Source organism: Cervus canadensis, chromosome 2, assembly GCF_019320065.1.
Source record: "Cervus canadensis isolate Bull #8, Minnesota chromosome 2, ASM1932006v1, whole genome shotgun sequence".
Classification (NCBI taxonomy): domain Eukaryota; kingdom Metazoa; phylum Chordata; class Mammalia; order Artiodactyla; family Cervidae; genus Cervus; species Cervus canadensis.
The window spans coordinates 95,887,553-95,910,142 of NC_057387.1; the positions used below are offsets into that span (position 1 = coordinate 95,887,553).

The window sequence follows — 22,590 nt, forward strand, 5'->3', positions numbered from 1 at the left end:
ATATTCTATGTGATGAAATGGGAAGTACATGTGTAACACTTTTGTGCATACAAAATAAGTATGATGACTGTTTCCAGAAAACTTGTACCATTGTTTCATTTGTGAACTACTCCTTTTTTCACAAAACACTGTATTTTCTTGAAAGAACAACTGACAAACTGGACAGAATTTATTTTTTTTTTTCATTTATTTTTATTAGTTGGCAGCTAATTGCTTTACAATATTGTAGTGGTTTTTGCCATACATTGACATGAATCAGCCAGGGACAGAATTTATCAAGATGAGTGAAGTAAGCCTGTCATTTCAAGGAAAACCACTAACGATGATGATATCTGAGCTTTTAAGAGAAAATAAGAAGTTTGGGAAACTTGTCCCAAGCTTGCCAGCATTCTTAAGGACTTTATCTGTCTGTCTATTTATTTATTGGCTGTTCTGGGTCTTCATTGCTGCACACAGGCTTTCTCTGGTTGCAGAGACCGAGGGCTATTCTTCACTGTGGTACACAGGCTTCTCATTGTGGTGGCTTCTCTTGTTGCAGAGCACAGGCTCTAGAGGCACAGGCTTCAGTAGCTTGGGCCTAGTTGCTCCATGGCATGTGGAAGCTTCCTGGACCAGGGATCAAACCCCTGCCCCCTGCACCAGCAGGCAGATTCTTATCCACTGTACCGCCACAGAAGTCTCCATTAAGGACTTTTCTAATGATTAGTGGTGATATTAACAAGTGTGATTTAAAAAATATTGTACAATGAGTCAACATTAGGAAGATCTGCATAATTTAGTGAATCAATATTTCACAAATGAGCAATGCATCAAGTTGCAAAATCATGCATGGGTAAAATGCCTATTCAAAATACAAGTATAATAACAGAGTACAAAATGTTCATTGATACAAATGATTCTATACCACGACTAATCGTTAATAAACTATCATTTCTTGAGTTTAGTGTGTAGTACTGAAGAATATTCACAAGTATTTGACAAAGACTATTAAAATCTCTTTCTTTTTTCTGACTATGTATCTGTGTGAGGTCAGGTTTTCATCACCCCAAACCATATATCACAACGGATGGGAAAATTCAGCTGTTCTCTATTAAGCCAGACATTAATGAGATTTGCAAAAGAAAGGTGAAACCATTGCATTCTTCTCACTAAATTTTTTCTTTTGAAAACATAGTTGTTTTCAATAAAGTGTTACTGTTACCGTGTAATGGTTTTGTTTCTATTTTTTATGAATTAATATTTTAAAAATTTCTCAGTTTGAATTTTTAATATGGTTGGTATCAACAGATTCAACCTATACAAACAAAAGCTCTTTGAAGCTTCTGATAATTTTTAAGACTGTTAAGAGTCCAGAGACCAAAACATGCTGCCCCAAGGAAATAATTTAAAGTGAGTTTAAATTGAAGTCATCCTTCAACTACTTTCCTCAACTAGAGGAGAAAGTCCTCCAGTTCCCTGAAAACATTTGCTAATTTAAACATGATCATTTAAAATGGATGCCAGATATGAGGCTGAATGCTGTTCTTACTTCATAACTAGTTCTGACCTCAAAACCATGCTGTAATTCCCAAGGCTTCTGCTTGCTTGAGTTAATATCAAAGAGAGAAAGGATCCTGCTGCAGAAGGAAATCGTAATCAAGTTTTAGGTCTCCTGTGGCCAAAACAATCACTCCATGGCTCCCTTACCAGCTCAGTGTTTAGAGCTAAATAATTTTCCAGTAACTCATCACCAGCACTCTAAAGTGAAAGAGAGGCAGGGCACAGATAGGCTAGTTTTATGGATGTGGCCGCAGGACTTTTTTTTTTTTTTTTTTTTAAGTACGTTCTAGGCTGAGCTCCTACTCTTCTGGTTGAAAGTCGGGGAAAAATTATAAGTCCTGTCTTTCTCGTTGATTGTTATAGTCCCACTATCTAGGATCTCAGACACTGGTTGGCACACATTAGGCATGCGATAAATATTGTTGAATGAAGTCAAATTCCTTTCTTTTTATTGCAGAAGTTAGACTCTGCTTCCTAACTGGCAGGGAGCTAAGGTAACTAAAGTTTTACCAGATGGATAGAGGACTTCCCCCGTGGTCCAGTGGTTAAGAATCCGCCTGCCAATGCAGGGAACATGGGTTTGATCCCTGGCTGGGGAAGATTCCATGTGGCACTGAGCAACTAAGCCTGTGTGCAGCAACTGCTAAAGCCCTCATGCCCCAGAGCCTGTGCCCTGCAACAGAAGCCACTGCATCGAGAAGCCTGTGCACCGCAAGGATGAGTAGCCCCACTCACCCAACCAGAGAAAGCCCTTGCACAGCAAAGGAGATCCAATGCAGCCAAAAATAAAACAAATACATTTTTTTTTAATTAAAGAAATATTAAAAAGAGATGGATAGAAAACGAGGAAGCTTCCAAAAGAGAGAACGACCATTGTTCTGTTATTCAATGTAGTTTACGGAATCCCCTGGTGGTCCAGTGGTTAGGACTCCATTCTTTCACTGCCAAGTTCAATTCCTGGTTGAGGAACTAAGATCGCTTGAGCCCTGCAGAGTGGCCAAAAAACCAGAAACCACACAACCCCTGCCCAAAACCAGATAATGCAGCTTAACAATCTGCCTTAAAAATGTACTGCTTAAAAAAAAAAAAAAAAAAATGTACTGCTTAAAACAAACAAAAAAGAATTATTTTATTGTTATCTCACAACTGTTGGAGTCTAGACTCAGCTGTTTGGGTTCTCTCATCCAGTTGCAGCTTCTTCTTCTTCTCTTTTTTTTTTTCAGTTGCAGCTTCTTAACTGGTCTCTGGAAGCAGAGATTCTATTATCAACACAGCAACCACAGTGATCCTTTAAAAGCCTGTTATATCGCTGCTCCTCTGCATAAGTCAAGGTCCTCACAATGCCTACAAGACCCACAGGATCTGAATTCTCCACCTTCTCCCCCATTGCCTCTCTGGCCTCCTCTGCCGTCATCCACTCTCCCCCAGCTCACTTTTCTTCAGCTCTTTCGGCTTCTTTGTTGTTCTCTGAAGTTGCCTTCTCTCTCCAAGGCCTTTGCACATGCTGGCTAGTCTTCTTGGAAGGCTCTTACCCAAGATATTCATTTGACTCACTCTCTCCAAGCCACTGTTCAGTATCACCATCACAGTGCGTGCTAAGTCGCTTCAGTCGTGTCTGACTCTGGGCAACCTTATGCACTGTAGACCGCCAGGCTCCTCTGTCCATGGGATTTTCCAGACAAGGATACTGGAGTGGGTTGCTATGCCCTCCTCCAGGGGATTTTCCCCACAATTACAGTGAGATCTTCCCGAATCCCACACTCCCGACCAACTTTTGATGGCTTAAAGGTGGATGTTTTCCATACCATAATAATCCGGTTCAGAAAGCCAACGTTGAGTGGCCACATTAGACCTCACTGGACACAGAAAACCTTGGCAATCCTTGGTGAAATCACTGGTCAGCCCTCAACCGCAGCTCCCAATGAGCTGTCCTTCCGCAGAGTGGTAGTTGGCACCAGGTCCTAGAAGGAGAACTGCCTGAAGGAAGAGACTGTGACTAGTTCCCCTGCAGCGTGAGGGACGCTCTGTGGGAGTTTGTAATTTGTGAATGAATGAAAAGGCTCCGGCGACCCCGCCTCCCCTACTCCTCCCCTCCTCCCCTCCGCGCCCTTCTCGGCCGTCATCTATTACTCGGTGCTCGTTTTCTTCTCTGCGGGCCTGCCCAGCGCGTCCCATCGATCTGCCCGGCCATCGTGCGCCTGCGCCTTTTGGCTGTCAGTCGGCGGCGGCGTGGGGAGCGCGGGGAGCGCTGGGAACCGTGGCGGCGCGCGGGGACTTGAGGTAAAGCTGCGGCTTCTGCGCTGCCAGGCCGCGCACGAGCGGGCTGGCGGGGGGAGCCGCGAGGTGGAGGCCGCCGAGCCTCACTTCACCGGAGGGAGGCGGGCTCCTCAAGCCTGGCAGAGGAGGGCCCGAGTGGGTTGCAGGGGTGCAGAGCCCGAGTCGCCAGCTCGAGTGCCTCCCGGACCTGGCCGCGGAGCCAAGTGGCCGAACTAAAAGGAAGCTCGGGGAGCATCCGAGCCAGCCACCTTGTGCAAAAGTTGAGGAAATTGAGTTTCAGGGAGGGGAGGATCTGCTGGAAGTCTCAGCGAGTGAGCACCAGACGCCCTGAGCACAGTGCCTGATCCTTTCCATTTAAAAGTCCTTCGTTCTTTTTTTCTGTTTTTGGTTATTTTGGGTGCAAGATACAAATGCAAAGAGCAGTACAATCAAGTCTGGCTGAGAGATCAGTTGTGATTCGGGGTTTTTATCGGTTTACAAAGGGAGAAGGCAGGGAGGGCTATATCGGAGGCAGGTTGAAGATGCCATGAACACCCTCTCTAAAGCCTGAGTGGCTAGCGAGTTTTTGCCTTGATTCCCATCACTCAGAGTCGCGGCAGTGACATTGAGACATTTGTCAGGCTGCCTGGTATCAGTTATGTTCATGATTATCACCCAGAGCCTCACTGAGAGCAGAAACCTCAGATCCTAGTGACTTGGGTTCTGATGTCCCTTCTGCACATGTTTGAGCTTGACGCTTACTCTGGGTTGTTGTGAGGTTCACAGATAGTCATTCCACAACTGCTGACTGAGTGCCTGGCGTCTGACAGGAATTATGTCAGGTACTGGGGATACAGCGATGACAGTCAAGGAACTCCCAGGAAACAGGCATTTAAATAAACAGGCAGATGGACTTCCCTGGTAGTACAATGGTTGAGACGCCACACTTCCAACGCAGGGGCAGCGGGTTCCATCCCGCGGGGGGCGGGGGTGGGGGGGGTGGGAAGTAAGATCCCACATGCCACACTTGGGGCAGCCAAGAAATAATAAAAATTAAAATAAATGGGCAGTGAAGCCTGAAAGGTAGAGATGATCTGTACATAGTAGAATGGAAGCCTTTAAGGAGAAAAGAGTTACTTCTCTGGGAGGGTGGGAAGGGATACGAATGTCTTTATACACAAGGTGATTCTTCAACTGAGTCTTTAATGTTTAATTGGTGGTTACATACTGGACACAGGAGAAAGGCAACTAAGGAAGCAAGAATAGGGATACAGGGACCAGAATTATGCAACAGCATGGTTCAGCTGGCACAGAAAGTTTCCATGATCTGTCTATTATCAAAAACTTATATAATGCTTTTGTTTTGTGTGTCATTGTTTTGTGTGCTTTACATGGGTTAACTTGTTTAACATTTATAACAACTCTGTGAAGTAGAAACTAATTATCTTCACCTTAGAAAATTAAGAAAATGGAGGCTTGGGAAAGGTGTGTAGCTTGCCCTGGATCATACAGCTAATTCATGGTAGAGCTAGAATTAAAATCCAGGCAGTCTGGTTAAAGGGCCTGTGAACTTAACCACCAGGCTCTTTTCTAGAAACTGAGGACGCTGAGTTTTAAATGTCAGGCCCCTGGTTACCTCACCTGTAAGTGACAGAACCAGAACTCAAACTCAGGTCTTTTAACTCTTAAGGATCCAGTGTTAATACTTTTCATAATAACATCAGATGTTATGAGATTTATATAATGCCAGATTGAAGTTAAATTCCAATCTGAGGCAGTGCCTGCTGGAATTGAAAGTACCATATCTTTACGTTGTGGACATTGTGTAAGAGCCTTTACTTTGTGCTTGGGTGTATGGGGTGTGTGTGTGTTGCAGTTTAGATACTGATGTGAGGAGCCCAGGACTGATCAAAATTATGATAAAGGAGCAACGTTATTTACCAGTTTGGTGTTAAATACATTTTTGTTTCCAGAGCATTGAATTTCACTTTATTTTTAAAAGGTTACATCATTTGTTGTAAGTAAAAGAGTACTTTTATTTTAAATCAATAAGGATTTGTGAGTTTTTAATGTGCCTGTCTTCTGTGGTAGCAGCTGTAAAGAGATTTTTTTGAATGTCAAACAGTTTCATTTATCACCTTGAATCTGAAAAAAAGAAATTAACTTGGTTTATTCTGTAATTGGGCTCTGCAAACCTAGTTTAAGATACAAGACTACATTTGGGTTTAGAGTGTTATATTTCAAGTTGCGGGTAATGAAAAAAATGGGAGCCCATGGCTGAATTAATAGAAGCATCTTAAGTCATTTCATACTCTTCAGAGATCTAATGTGCTTGTATTTGTGCTGTTAATTCTAGTCAGAAGTTTAAAATTTTTTTCAGGGAATACAAACTCACATATCAGAAGCCAACTTGGTAAATTCTTACTCCTTTAAGAGTCAGCTCAAGCATTACTTTCCTATAAAACCTTCCCTGTCTTTTCTAGGAAGACTTAGGTGTTACTGTCACTATATATGCTTGCTGCACCTTAGATATATCCCTGTCATGGCATTAATGATGTTGTATTGTAATTTACTGCATTTGTCTTCACTTATTTGTCAACAACTCAAGAGCAAGAGCCAGATTTTTGTTTTATTCATTTCCCCCCTCTAGCCCATAACCCCAGGCTGGAAATGAGAGTATGTATCAGTAAGAGAATAGGATAAATGTGATGTTTATACTGTGGCTAAGGAGTCTTTCTTATTCTGGTTATTGGAGTTGGAAATGACATGTTTGTCATAAGTGAATATCAATAACCTAAATAAAAATAAGATGAATACTGTGTGTGCATTGATTTTATTACATTTTTCTCTTGGTTTTCTCTGTGATTACAGTTTTTAAAAATGGAATTTCAAGCAGTTGTGATGGCAGTTGGAGGGGGATCGCGAATGACAGACCTGACTTCCAGTATTCCCAAACCTCTGCTTCCAGTGGGCAACAGACCTTTAGTGTGGTACCCACTGAACCTGCTTGAGCGTGTTGGGTTTGAAGGTGAGTTATGGCAATGAGATATACTTACAAAACTTTTAGGGTTCTTCATCCCAGTAATTTGTCAGCTTTATGAGGGTGAGAGGAGTGAATGAAAAAAGACTAGGACTCAGCGTTGGCTGGAGACTGGCCTCTTTAAATTAGAAACTTTGAAGTGCTCTGTTGCTGTGTGAAAAAGGTTGAGAAGATAGTGCTAAGTGTTTCTTTTTTAGAGCTGGTCTCCACAGTGATCCAAGATAACCCTGGAAGGATATCAGAACGTAATATGAGAATGACCACATGCCTTATAATATATTTACTGAGAACCTGTATGTGCCAGGTTAAACACTGGAGTACAGAATTGAGAAGGTTAACTCAGGCCCTGATTTCCAGAACCTTAAAGTCTAGTGGAGAGATACACATGTAAACAGATTATCATTGTGTAATGTGATAAATGTTATAACAGAGGCACATTATAAGTGCTTGTTATTAATATAAGGAAGTTACTGTTTGAACCTGAGATTCAGAGAAGACTTTACAGAGTAGCTGACCCTCGAATTGACTCTTGAAAAATAGATTGACATTCTGACCAGTGTGGAGGAAGTATTCCATACAGAAGCAGTAAATTTTGCAGAGAGAAAGTCATGATCAGCACATATTCTCACAACTACTTTTCTTTTTTTTTAACAACTACTTTTCATTTTATGTGGCTGTAATATCAGTGTGTATTCCCTGGTGGCTCAGTGGTAAAGAATCCGCTTGGCAATGCAGGAGATGCAGGTTTGATCCCTTGGTCTGGAAGATCCCCTGGAGAAGGAAATGGCAACCTACTCCAGTATTCTTGCCTGGGAAATCCCATGGACAGAGGAGCCTGGTGGGCTCTAGACCATGGGGTTGACAAAGAGTCGGACATGACTTAGTGACTAAACAACAACAGCAACATCGAGTGTAAGAGGGAATAAATGTAATGAGAGAAATAACAGGCATTATACTGTGAAGGGCCTTGTATTCCATGTTGAGGAATTTAGATTTTTTTTTTCCTTGAAAGCAGTGAGAAATCAATGAAGAGCCTATTTTTTTGGCTGTGCCACAACACATGTGGGATCCTAGTTCCCTAATCAGGGATCAAACCCATGCCCTCTGCAGTGGAAGCACAAGGAAGTCCTGAAAGGCTTACTAAACTGAAGTTTAATATGGTTAAATTCATGTTTTCGCTGCTCTAAGTCCTTTGTATCTTTATATAAATTTCAGAATCAGCTTATCAATTTCTACAAAAATAGTTGCTAGAATTTTGATTAAGACTGAATTGAATCCATAGATCAATAGGAAGAGAATTCACATCTTAACAGTATTGAGTCTTCTGATTGAGGAGCATGGTATATCTCTCCTTTTATTTAGGCCTTTTATAATTTCTCTCAACTTACACAACTACTTTATAGTTTTCAGTGTATAGGACTTACACATATTTTATTATATTTATTTGTAGGTAGTTGATATTTTTGTGTTATCATAAATGGTAGTTATTCCAATTTCCAGAAAATTTGTTGCTGGTACATGAAAACATAGCTTTTTTATGCTGCCCTGTATCCTACAACTTTGCTAAATACACTTTTTATTAACTCTGGCAGCCTTTTGTGGATTCCTTAGGATTTTTTACAATTTTACCTAATTGACATTTATAGAACATGCCACCGAGTAAAGCAGAATTCACAATTCTTTTCAAATGCTAAGAACTTTTACCAAGATAGACTGTATTTTTTTAAATAAAAGAGGTCTCAATAAATCTTTGAAGATTAAAATAATACAAAATATATTCTCTAACCACAGTAGAGTTACATTAGAAGTCAATAACATAGAGGTATCAAGAAAATCCCTAAGTATTTGGAAATCAAACCACATATTTGTACATAACCCAGAGAAACCACAAAGGAAATTTAAAAAACAAATTTATTAGAGTATAGTTGATTTACAGTGTTGTATTAGTTTCAGGTGTACAGGAAAATGAATCAGTTATACATACACATGTATCCACTCTTTCTTTAGACTCTTTTCCCATATAGGCCATTACAGAGTATTGAGTAGAGTTCCCTGTGCTATACAGTAGGTTCTTATTAGTTACCTATTTTATATAGTAGTGTTTGTACGTCAGTCCCAAACTCCCAATTTATCCCTTCTCCCCCTTGTTCCCTGGTAGCCATAAGTTTGTTTTCTACATTTGTGGCTCTGCTTCTATACAAACTTCATTTGGACGCTTTTTTTTTAGATTCCACATATAAGCAATATCATATGATGTTTATCTTTCTGTGTCTGACTTACATGACTCAGTATGACAGTCTCTAGGTCCATCCATGTTGCTATAGATGGCATTATTTTGTTCTTTTTTATGAGTGAGTAATATTCCACCAAGTATATATATGACATCTTCTTTATCCATTTCTCTGTTGATGGACATTTAGGTTGCTTCCCTGTCCTGGCTGTTGTAAATAGTGCTGCAGTGAACATCAGGGTGCATGTATTTTTTTTTTTTAGGTATCTTTTTAAATTGTGGTTTTCTCTGGGTATATGCCTAGGAGTGGGATTGCTGGGTCATATGGTAGTTTCAATTTTGAGTTTTTTAAGGAACCTCCATACTGTTCTCCATGGTGGCTGTACCAGTTTACATTCCCACCAACAGTGTAGGAGGGTTCGCTTTCCTCCACACGCTCTCTAGCATTTATTGTTTTTAGATTTTTTTGGGTGATGACCATTCTGACCAGTGCAAGGTGATAGCTCATTGTAGTTTTCATTTGCATTTCTCTAATAATTAGTGATGTTGAGCATCTTTTCTTGTGCTTTTTGGCCATCTGACCACAAGGGGAATTTGAAAATGTTTTTAACTTACTGAAAATGAAAATTCAGTGTTTTCAAGTTTGAGGGATGTAGCTAAAATACAATGTTTAGAGAAAATTTTATAACATTAAGTTCTCTATTAGAAAAGAAATGTCTCAAACTATCATCTAAGTTTCTACTTTGACAAACTGGAAAAAGAGAAGCAAATGAAACTCAAATAAGTAGAAAGGAGATAAAAATGATAAGAGTAGAAGTGAAATAGAACCCAAAAGCATTAGAGAAAATTAGTAAAACCAAGAGATGATTCTTTTAAAAAAAATCAATAGGATTGTTAAATCTTTAGTTAGACTGATCAAAAAAAGGGGAGAAGATACAAATTACTAATAACAGGAATGAAAGAGGGAACATCACCACAAATCCTACAGATGTTAAAAGTTAATAAGCAAGAGAGTTCCTTGGTGGCCTAGTGGTTATGATTCTGCGCTTTCACTGCCGTGGCCCAGGTTCAGTCCCTGGTGGGGAATTGAGATCCTGTAGCCATGCAGCGCAGCTAAAACAAGCAAACAAACAAAGATAATAAGCAAATGTGAACAACTTTATGGTAATAAATTTGAAATACAGATTTTTTTAAAAATTGCTTTGAGAGCTGTATGAAGAATTAGTGTGAGGGGGTCAAGACTGTAAGCAAGGAGATGAGTTAAGAGATTGATACAAAAGTCCATGCTAACAACAAAGAGGGCCTGAACTAAGGCATTAGCGCTAAGGATGGAGAAGAAGGACGATTTGGGAAAGTTCTTGATTCATGGGGAGGGGTAGTAGAAAGAAAGGGACGAGTTCCCTCTACTTTCTACTTAGGTAAGTAACTAAGTGGATGGTGATGTCAGTAATAGGAGAGGAAATGTAAAACAATGAACAGGTGTGAGCGAAGACAGTGAGTTTGGCTTTGGCCACAATGAGTTTGAGGTGTCCTTTAGTTAGATATAGCAGATTAGAATACCAGATGGAGTTGGTGCAGATCCTGGGCCCTAGGTTTATGATCCAGTGTTTATTCCAGTCATACTTTCTTGAGACAGACCCATGAACAGTTCTTTACAGTGGTCTGTATGATACTGACATTGAGATGTGTTTTAGAAAAGATTTTATTTTTAGAGCTCAATATCACAGGTGAATGACATATCTTAATACACTTTTAAATATACTACTTTCCTTTAATAAGTTCTTATGGCTTTGTTATCTATCACTTTTTTTTCCCTCTTGCTATATATCTTTAGTTATATTTGGGGATAGTCTTTTTTTTTTTTTTTTTTGGGGGGGGGGATAGTCTTTTGAGGTATATTAAATGCCTGTTATATAGAAAATTCCTTCTGAATGAGGCTAACTCAGAATTTGGAGAATGACTCCTAAACATGATATTCTGGAGTTGATCTATAAACTCTTTGTTCATTCTATTCACATTGTTCATTATTTTAGGAAGTTCATAGCCCTGCTTAGCATTAGTCTCTCCATAATGAATAGCAAGGAGAGATAAGAAAGCCTTCCTAAGTGATCAATGCAAATAAATAGAGGAAAAGAATAGAATGGGAAAGACTAGAGATCTCTTCAAGAAAATGAAGAGATACCAAGGGAACATTTCGTGCAAAGATGGGCACAATTAAGGACAGAAATGGTATGGACCTAACAGAAGCAGAAGATATTAAGAAGAGGTGGCAAGAATACACAGAACTATACAAAAAAAAGATCTTAATGACCCAGATAACCATAATGGTGTAATCAGTCACCTAGAGACAAACATCCTAGAGTGTGAAGTCAAGTGGGCCTTAGGAAACATCACGACAAACAAAGCTAGTGGAGATGATGGAATTCCAGGTGAGCTATTTCAAATCCTAAAAGATGATGTTGTGAAAGTGCTGCACTCAATATGCCAGCAAATTTGAAAAACTCAGCAGTAGCCACAGGACTGGAAAAGATCAGTTTTCATTCCAATCCCAAAGAAAGGCAATGCCAAAGAATGCTTAAACTACCACACAGTTGCACTCATTTCACATGCTAGCAAGGTAATGCTCAAAATTCTCCAAGCTAGGCTTCAGCAGTACATGAACCGTGAACTTCCAGATGTTCAAACTGGATTTAGAAGAGGCAGAGGCACCAGAGATCAAATTGCTGACATCCGCTGGATCATCGAAAAAGCAAGAGAGTTCCAGAAAAACATCTACTTCTGCTTCATTGACTATGCTAAACCCTTTGACAGTATGGATCACAACAAACTGTGGAAAATTCTTAAAGAGATGGGAATATCAGACCACCTTACCTGCCTCCCAAGAAATCTGTATTCAGGTCAAGAAGCAACAGTTAGAACTGGACGTGGAACAATGGACTGGTTCAAAATTGGGAAAGGAGTATGTCAAGGCTGTATATTGTCGTCCTGCTTATTTAACTTCTATACAGAGTACATCATGCGAAATGCAGGACTGGATGAAGCACAAGCTGGAATCAAGATTGCTGGGAAAAGTAACAATAACCTCAGATATGCGGGTGGCACCACCCTTATGGCAGAAAGTGAAGAGGAACTAAAGAGCCTCTTAATGAAAGTGAAAGAGGAGAGTGAAAAAGCTGGCTTAAAACTCAGCATTCAAAAACGAAGATCACGGCATCTGGTCACTTCGTGGCAAGTAGATGGGGAAACAATGGAAACAGTGACAGACTTTATTTTCTTGGGCTCCGAAATCACTGTAGGTAGTGACTGCAGCCATGAAATTCAAAGACTGTTGCTCCTTGGAAGAAAAGCTGTGACAAACCTAGACAGCATATTAAAAAGCAGAGACATTACTTTACTGACAAAGGCCGTCTGGTCAAAGGTATGGTTTTCCCAGTAGTCATGTATGGATGTGAGAGTTGGACTGTAAAGAAGGCTGAGTGCAGAAGAATTGATGCTTTTGAACTGTGGTGTTGGTGAAGACTCTTGAGAGTCCCTTGGACTGCAAGGAGATCAAACCAGTCAATCCTAAAGGAAATCAGTCCTGAATATTCATTGGAAGGACTGATGCTGAAGCTGAAGCTCCAACACTTTGGCCTCCTCATGTGAAGAACTGACTCATTGGAAAAGACCCTCATGCTGAGGAAGATTGAAGGCAGGAGGAAAAGGGGACGACAGAGGATGAGATGGCTGGATGGCATCACCGACTCGATGGACATGAGTTTGAGCAAGCTCCATGAGATGGTGATGGACAGGGAAGCCTGGTGTGCTGCAGTCCATGGAGTCAAAAAGTCAGACATGACTGAGTGCCTGAACTGAACTGACTGGTCCAATTATGAGACTGACTGACCTATGTTTATAGTTCACTCCCTTCACTCGACTTAAAATCTCTCCACCCTATGGAAATGTCACCTTCTTGAAATCCCAAACAGTGTCAGTCACCCTGTCCTCTGTGTTTTTATCAAACTTCATTTTTCTATCCCAGTACCTTTTAAGGTCTGCTTTATGCTGTAGTTAGTGGCATGTTAGACTAATCCTCCTGAGAGCAGGTACTGTGTCTAATTCATCTCTGTAACATCAGCATTTTATATATGGTATATACTACACTGGACTTGAGTTCATCATGGCCTGCCTCAAAAGCCATCCTTTCCATGAAGCCTTCCTTAACCATTTTCATGTCTAAAAGTTCATGTTATGTTTCTTAAGAATAGGAGCCATGTTTAGTTCATTTCTGAATTCTCAGTGCCTGTTTGGCCTTTAGGTATTAAATACAATTGTATTTGTTGGTTGAATGAGTGAGTTAATGACTGAAAGAAAGCTAAGTGGGAAAAGGAAGAAGGAAGGAAGGAAAGTTAAATGATATGAAAAAGAAAGAACGGAGGAAAGAAAAGAAAGTGAAAAAAGAATGATTATAGTGAAAGGGAGAGATAATTGAGCACTATCAAGAAACACATATAGAAATTGTTACACTTTAGAGATGCTAAAATCTAATCTTCAGATATCTGCAACACATGTTATATTGCAGTAGATTACATTACCCTGCCAAAGATCCATGACAGAACCCCAAGTTTTTTTTAACTGATGGCTATATGGATAAGGTGAAGGCATCGATTACATGGAAATTGTCTGTTACTGGATTCATTATGATCATCAGTGAAACACTAATAGCCATCTGATGGGAAGTGGTGATAGCTCTTTCTTTGTAATGAATGAAGTTTTAAAATGTGATCCCAGGATTTCCCTGGTGGTCTAGTAGTTAGACTCCATGCCTCCAATGCAGGGGGCACAGGTTCAATCCCTGGTCAGGGGAACTAAGATCCCACATGCAGCTTGGTGTGACCAAAAATTAAAACTAGAATAGAATAAAATATAATCTCATTGGTATATGGTTGAATAAGTGATCTTTTGCATTCTTTATGTCAGGAAGAAGTGGTGTGTAATATATTAACATGTTTTATCTTAGATCTCTTGCTTACTGGTTTTATGTACCCTGAACAAAGTCACTTCATATCTTTTAGTCCAAGTTTCCTCATTTGTAAAATTGAGGAGTTTTTACAAATTTTTAATAATTTGTTGTGAGAATTAATTGAGAAGATGCATGTAAAGTGTGTTGCAAAATCTCAATAATATTAGCTGTCATTACTAAATCTAGAAACAGACCAAATCTAACTGAAGTAGTGTAACCATTGTCTAAATGAATGAGAGTTTTTGCACTTTTCCTTCCTTTTTTTTATGCTATAGAAGTCATTGTCATTACAACCAAGGATGTCCAAAAGGCTTTGTGTGCAGACTTCAACAAGATGAAAATGAAGCTAGATATTGTGTGTATTCCAGATGAAGCTGACATGGGAACTGCAGATTCTCTGCGCCACATATATCAGAAACTTAAGGTGAAAAGCTGTTTATTGATTTTTTTTATTTGTTGAAAATAAATGTCATCTTATATTTTCCCAATGCAATGCAGTTTATAATGTGTTTTAAAAAATATGTTCTAGTACCCCATACTTTGCTGCCCATGTTTCATCTGCTGTTTAGTTTGGTTACTAGTAAAGATTTAGACACTCAGTTGTCACAGTCACTAGTTGCCAGTATTTTTCAGTCATAATACATCTTTATAAAAAAGGTACGTTTCTAATGTACTTCAAAAGATTCCATTTATATAAAGTTCATGAATAAACAAAACTTATGTATAGTAGGGGCTTCCCTGGTGGCTCAGCTGGTAAAGAATCCGCCTGCAATGTGGGAGACCTGGGTTTGATCCTTGGGTTGGGAAGATCCCCTGGAGAAGGGAAAGGCTACCCACTCCAGTATTCTGGTCTGGAAATTCCACAGACTGTATAGTCCATGGGGTGGCAAAGAGTTGGACGTGACTGAGCGCCTTTCACTTTCATTTTCATGTATAGTAATAGAAATCAGTCCACCAGCTGACTCTGCAGATGAGAGATTGAGTGGAAAGAAATAAGAAGAAACTTTCAAAAATTTAAGCTCCCTCACGTGATATTATTTGAAAGTTTAGTCTCCTTTGATTAAGCAACTAACATGAGTGGGCTTCCCTGGTGGCTCAGTGGTAAAGAATCCGCCCTCCAATGCAGGAAACACAGGTTTGATCGCTGATCTGGGAAGATCCCACATACCTCAGGGTAACTAAGCCCAGGTGCCACATCTGTTGAGCCTGTGCTCTAGAGTCTGGGAGCCGCAACTACCGAGCCCACGTGTCGCAGCTGCTGAAGCCCCCACGCGCTAGAGCCCGTGCTCCACAGCAAGAGAAGTCACCACAATGAGAAGCCTGAGTACCTCAACTAGAGAGTAGCCCCCGCTTGCTGCAACTAGAGAAAAGACCGTGTAGCAATGAAGACCCAGCACAGCCAAAAATAAATAAGTAATAAAATTATTTTAAAAATTATATAGCAAGTAAATAAAAACTAAAAAAAAATTATATAGCGAGCCTATGGTTATGAGGATGCAATCTCCTGCATGGTTTGTGTCACATAAACTGAGAGAGATCCACTCTTGACTGTTCTAAAATTGATGTCCTTGGGAAAAAATTCATTCTGATAATGTTGCCATCTTATTTGAGTTGGGGAGCAAAATTTCTACTATTTCTGGTGATTGCAAACAGATATATTAATATTTTCTGCCTATCTATGCACCAAAGAGCAAGAAATTAATGCAGATATTTACATGGCCTTTCCCTTCCTTTGCGTGCATGCTCAGTTGAGTCCAACTCTTTGCAACCGTGTGGATTGTAGCCAGTTTTTTATTCTTGTCCAGGCAAGAATGCAGGAGAGGGTTGCCATTTCCTACTCCAGGGGGTCTTCCCGACCCAGGAATCAAACCCTCATCTCTTGAGTCTCCTGCATTGGCAGGCAGATTCTCTTACCACTGAGCCACCAGGGTAGCTGTATACACAGTGCCCATTTACTGTGTATAAATGGATTTTACGTTTATACACAGTAAAATACACAGATACTAAGTATATGGTTTGATGAGTTTTGACAATTATATACACTCAGATTGTGCTGTGCTCAGTCGCTCAGTGTGTACAACTCTTTGTGATCCCATGGGACTGTAGTCCGCCAGGCTCCTCTGTCCATGGGGATTCGCCAGGCAGGAATACTGGAGTGGGTTGCCATGGCCTCCTCCAGGGGTTCTTCCCAACCCAGGGATCAAACCCAGGTCTTCCACATTGCAGGTGGATTCTTTATCATCTGAGCCACTAGGTTATCATTATCCAAATCTAGAACATTTCCATCACCTCTCACAGTTCCTTTGTGCTTCATTTTAGTTAATCCCCCACCTTTAAAGTCAACTGCTATTCTGATTTCTGTCACCATATGTTAATTTTGCTTGTTCATGAACTACATATAAATGAAATCATATAATTTTATTTTGGTTTCTTTTGTTCAACATAGTATTTTTCAAATTCATATTATTGCTGGTATAACTAGCTTGTTTTTATTTATTGCTGAGTAGTATTCCATTGAATAAGAATACCACTATTTACCCATTTTTCTGTTGATGGTCATTTGCATTGTTTCAAAATTTTAGATATTATGAGTAAAGCTGTTATGAACATTGTTCTGCAGATCTTTTTGTAAAAATATAGTTTGAAAAAAATACATTATAGTTTGTAGGATTTACTGTATTGAGAAATGCCAGATAGTTTTCTAAATGGTTGTACATTTTATACTTCTGTCAGCAATGTATAAGAATTGCATTTGCTTCACATCTTCATCAACACTTGGCACTGTCAGTCTTTTTAACTTTAACCATTCTAGTGGGTGTTATGTAACACTATCTCATTGTGGTTTTAATTTGCATGTCCCTGATAATAGTGATGCTGATCACATTTTCATGTGATTATTGACCATTAGTATATCTTCATGGAATGTCTATTCAAGACATTTGCCTTTTTTTTTCAGTTGTTTGCCTTTTTATTATAGATTATATAAATTATTTGTATATTATAGATAGAAGTCTTTTGTCAGATATGTGTTGTGAATATTTTCTGCCAGTCTCTGGCTTGCCTTTTTATATTCTTAATGGTGACTTTGATGGCCAAAAGTCTTAAATGTTGATGAAATCCAAATTACCAGTTTTTTCTTTCATGGTTAGTACTCTTTTTTTTTGCCATACCACGAGGCATGCTGGATCTTAGTTCCCCAAACAGGAATTGAATCTGTGCCCCGTGCAGTGGAAGCATGGAGTCTTAGCCACTGAACTGCCAGCAAAGTCCCCTGTGGTTGGTGTTTTTTGTGTCCTAAGAAATCTTAGCTTACCCTAAGCTTAAAAAGATATTTTTTTGTGTTTAAAAATGTTATAGGAATAAAGATTTACTTTTTTCTGTATGAATATTCAGTTGTTCCTGCATCATTTGTTAAAAAGAGTTTCCTTTCCCCATTGAATTGCACTGGTGCCTTAGTTGAAAATCAGCTGACTGATTTTCAGCTGTGTGTGCTATTTCTGTTCTCTCTTCTTTATTCCATTGGTCTGTTTGTCTTGTCTCTGCTTTCATACTACATTTAATAAAGTCTTGATTATCTTAACTTTATAAAGTTGGTCCCGAAATCAGGTACTATAAATCTGCCTACTTTGTTCCTTTTCCTTAAGATTGCCTTGATTATTCTAAGTCCTTTGCATTTCCACATAAATTTTAGAATTAGTTTGCCAGTTTTTAGCCAGAAAAATGCTTTCTGGGATTTTGATTGGCATTGCAGTGACTCTTTTGGTCATTTGGGGAGAATTGACATCTTAATATTGAATCTTCCAGTGCTTGGACATCTGCTTATTTAGATTGCCTGTAATTTCTCTCAGTAGTGCTTTTTTGAATAATTTTCAGTATAGAGGTTTTGAGCATCTCTCAGTAATTTTATTCTTGTTTCGTCAGTTTGATGATATTGTAACTAGTACTTTCATTCTATTTTCTAATTGTTTATTACTTGTATAGCCATACAGCTGGTTTTTATGTGTTAGCTTTGTACCCCATGACTTTCTTAAATTGTAGATTCTTTAGGATTGTCTATATACAGCATGTTGCTTGCAGATAAAAACAGTATTACATCTTCCTTTTTAATCTTAATGCTTTTCATTTCTTTTTATTGTCTTATTTCCCTGGCCAGGGCTTCCAGAAGTTCAATGTATATAGACATTTCCTTTTACTTTTTGGCCTTCTTTTGTCTTTCTGTGCTTTCATACAAGTAGATTTTGGTGCTTCTGATCAGAGAGGAGATCTCTAATACCATCACGTTGGGTGTGTGGCTTTCTTGAGTACAGTTTCTTATTTAGGGAAGAAATGGAGGATTTCACTAGGGTAATGAGAAGAGAACTGTGTTCTTTCACAGGGTTATATGCCAGGTTTACCAAGAAGCTTAGGGTGTTTGGTGGTCTTCCCAGGAGCTGTTTTAGTTACTGTCTAAAAGTTTAGTATGGAGGTATAAACTAGACTCTGCTCCCTAATTTATAAATCTTAGAAATGTTATTTTTGCCCTAGCCTGGAACTGGAGATCCTGGGAGTTCCATACAAATGAGTTTCTATAACCCTTAGAGGCTTGAAAAATAATAGGGGCAACTATTAATAAATAGGAGAGGGCATGAGGTAAAGAGTAAAGTAACTGCCAAAAGGACATTTTATTCCCAAGCCACTACCTCTTCTTATGGGTTTGAGCACTTCTTATTTTAGGGCTCCCCCTTATCCCTGAGAGCAGAATCCTCATTAACTCATTCTACACGGTCTCATTTCTTTTCCTTCCTTACTCCTGTTTCCACATCATTTACACAGCATCCTTTACCTATAATCCTACCTCTGAGCTTTCTTAAGCTGTGACTTTGACTAGCAGGCCTTTGCTCTCTTTGCTATCTCTGCTTAGTTTCTCTTGTACCAGTGACTCCTGAAATCCTGGCTTCGTCACGTCAGCTTGCATTCTGACCTGGAATAGAAGGCAACAAAACTGACCTGTGGAGGAACATAAGTAGCCTCCTGAATAACCATTAAGAACAAAGTCAAACCTGAGCCAAAATTCAGAACTGTCTGATTGGGATCAACGTGAACTTGCAGGAAGCGCAATGGAAATACATATAAACAGTTGAAGAGTTGAGACAGCCTGAGGAGGCAGTTGTTTGCTAAGGGAGGACAAGTAACCCCTTAAGGGAGAAAGTAACACCTCCAGCTGTGCTGTGGTTTAAAAACAGTGCTTCTTTGAGCCAATTTATTTCTCTTCCCTTTTGCCCACAAGAAAGAAGTGAGAAAGTGAAGTCGCTCAGTCGTTTCTGACTCTTTGCAACCAACCCCATGGACTGTAGCCTACCAGGCTCCTCCATCCATGGAGTTTTCCAGGCAAGAGTACTGGAGTGGGTTGTCATTTCCTTCTCCAGGGGATCTTCCTGACCCAGGGATCTAACCTGGGTCTCCCACATTCCAGGCAGACGCTTTACCATCTGAGCCACCAGGGAAGCCTAAAAGGCGACTTCCTAAACATTGATTCTTTTTCAGTAAGATTTTAGGTAAGATAAGAACATTACCTTTGAGTTTTGAGTTTATTAGCTTTTGGTTCTTTTATTTTTACCCACTTCCTACAGATTGAGTTACTCAAATTTTACTGTGAGGTTATCCCAGGTGGTTTCTGCTTTTCTCAGAGAAAGACCACAGTAGTATATTAGCTTTATTTGGCTTCTTTGGTTGAAATGTATTTTACCATTTTAATTTACCATCTTTGTCATTTGCATTGCATTTGCTAAATGTGTATGCTTTGTCTTTCTTGGTGGCTCAAAGGTTAAAGCGTCTGCCTGCAATGTGGGAGACCTGGGTTCGATCCCTGGATGGGGAAGATCCCCTGGAGAAGGAAATGGCAACCCACTCCAGTATTCTTGCCTGGAGAATCCCATGGACGGAGGAGCCTGGTGGGCTACAGTCCACGGGGTTGCAAAGAGTCGAACACGACTGAGCGACTCCGCTTTCTCTATTGGAGGTGGATATCATATCTGCTATGTTATATTCTTTCAACATATTTCATTTGGTTTTACCCTTCTGGCATTCTTTTCTATTTCATTTTGCCTTATTTCATCATACAATTTCACTGATTTATTGGCTTATCACTTTTTATTTCAGCTGCCCAAACCTCTTTCTCTGACTTATCAAAAGAGATTATTGGCTCATTCATTCTCCCAGGCCCTGGGTGAGTGAGCTCCATTTTTATAACTGGTGCAGATAATATAAAAGTACTTGGATTTTATATCTTCTTCATAGTAGTGTTTCATATTTATCAGACTGATGAAGGATTCAGTCTTACCTATGTCTGAACAAACTTTGTCCTACTATTTCTGATGACTGAAAACAGATGTATTAATATTTTCAACCTACCTGTACACTAAACAAAAAATTCAGATACGTACATGTCCTTTCCCTTCCTTTGTGGGTGTGCTCAGTTGTATCTGACTTTTTGCACTCCTATGGACCATAGCCATCCAGGCTCCTCTGTCCATGGAATTCTCCAGGCAAGAATACTGGAGTGGTTGCCATGCCCTCTTCCAAGGGGTCTTCCTGACCTGGGAATTGAATCCTCATCTCTTATGTCTCCTGCATTGTCAGGCAGGTTCTTTACCACTAGCGCCACCTGGGACAGTACAGTATCATTAATTATAGTCACCTAGTTGTACATTGCATCTCCATGACTTACTTATTTTATAACTAGAAGTTTGTACCTTTTGGCTCCGTTTACCTATTTTGCTTACCTCCCACTGCTGACCTCTGGCAACTACTAGTCTCTTGTTTGTAACTATGAACTTGGCTTGTTGTTGTTTATTTGTTTTTAGATTCCATGTATAGGTGAGATTATATGGTGTTTGTCTTTCTCTGTTTGACTTATTTCAGTTAGCATATGCCTTTAAGTTCCATCCATGTTGTTGCAAATGCCAAGATTTCACTATTTTTAATGGCTGAATAATATTCCATTGCATGCATATACCACATTTTCTTTATCCATTCATTTGTCTGTGGACACAGGTTGTTTACATATCTTGGCAGTTGTATATATGCTGCAGTGAACATTGGCTAACTTCCTTCTCTTTTTCAGTATTTTCTTGTAAACTGGAGTTTGGGTCTATATTTTAATTAGATTCAGTGTCAACTTTTTTTGACAATAATTCTTCATGTGTTTACTTCATATTGTTTTATATTCAGAAATGAAATCAGATATTTCTTTTAAAAGCCTTGATTTTGATTATGATGTCAGTCTTAATAAAGGGGTTAAAAAAACAGCCCAAATGGTTTCTTTTTGTGGAACATGTTATGGACTACAATCTGGGCTCTAGGAGAAAAAGAAGCTTTTAAATTTTATTGAAATTGATTTTACAGTTTTTCTTTTATGGTTTGTGATTTCTAGTTTTTGCTTTAGAAATTATTCCCTATTTTAACATCTTAAAAGAGATTTTTTAAAAATTTCATATAAAAGTTTAATCTTGCTTCTTACTTTTCAGGCTCTAATTCACTTAGAATTTCTCCATTTATTTTAGTCTTTTAAAATATATCCCAATATCTTTATTGGGATAATTTTCTTCATAAAAATCTTATTTATCTTTTTTTAGGTTTGTTCCTAGATTGTGTTTTCATGCTCTCTTTTTATTAGTATATATATTGTATAAGCAAATAATATACATATATATATAATTTAAAGAGTCAGACAGTTACAAGACTTAAGGTGAAGAACAAGGGTCTCCTGCACTGTCCTTCCTTATTTATTATTCTTACTCTTCAGAAGCAACTGTTTTCAGCTCTTCTTTTTTTCCTTCTGATAATGCCCTCAATATTTCTAAGTACCATATTTATGCTACTGTTTTCTTTAAGTTTTAGATATTATCTATTGTAATTTCACTATGGAAAGTAAGGATTTGACTCATTTAGTACCTTGTCTGCCCTTCTCCATGTACATAAGCTCCTCCTTTCCTAATCTCCCTATATAGTAGCATCAAATTTACAGCTGTGGAGAAGGAAATGGCAACCTACTCCAGTGTTCTTGCCTGGAGAATCCCAGGGACAGGGGAGCCTGGTGGGCTGCCGTCTATGGGGTCGCACAGGGTCGGACACGACTGAAGCGACTTAGTTAGTTATTTACAGCTGATTCATATAGTGTACTAGTGTTGCATTTCCCTTTTTTTTTTTTTTTAACATTTATTTATATGGCTGCTTTGGGTCTTAGTTGCAGCATACAGGACATTTAGTTGTAGCATGTGGGATCTAGTTCCCTGACCAGGGATCAAACTCAGGTCCCCTACACTGGGATCACCAACTCTTAGCCACTAAGCCACCAGGGAAGTCCCTATATTTCCCTTTTTAAAAAATCAACTTTAATGAGTTATAATTTGTATACAATAAAATACACCCATTTTAAAAGTACAGTTTTTTTTTTTTTTAAATCAGGTTTATGGAAGTATAAATTACATACATAAAATTACCTTTTTTGATATACCAAGTTGTTTTGTTTTTTTTAAATTTTAT

The 22,590-nt window shown here is 39.0% G+C and overlaps 1 protein-coding gene across 1 annotated transcript in view; it reads left to right on the top strand.

Moving 5' to 3' along the window:
• The first annotated feature begins 3,697 nt into the window (after positions 1-3,697).
• Positions 3,698-22,590, top strand: part of EIF2B3 (eukaryotic translation initiation factor 2B subunit gamma) — a 105,813-nt gene continuing 86,920 nt past the window's right edge. The window contains exons 1-3 of the mRNA XM_043461520.1: positions 3,698-3,819; positions 6,667-6,823; positions 14,343-14,491. Of these exons, the coding sequence (XP_043317455.1) occupies positions 6,676-6,823; positions 14,343-14,491 (297 nt within the window). The 5' untranslated portion in view covers positions 3,698-3,819; positions 6,667-6,675. The remainder of the gene's footprint in view (positions 3,820-6,666; positions 6,824-14,342; positions 14,492-22,590) is intronic.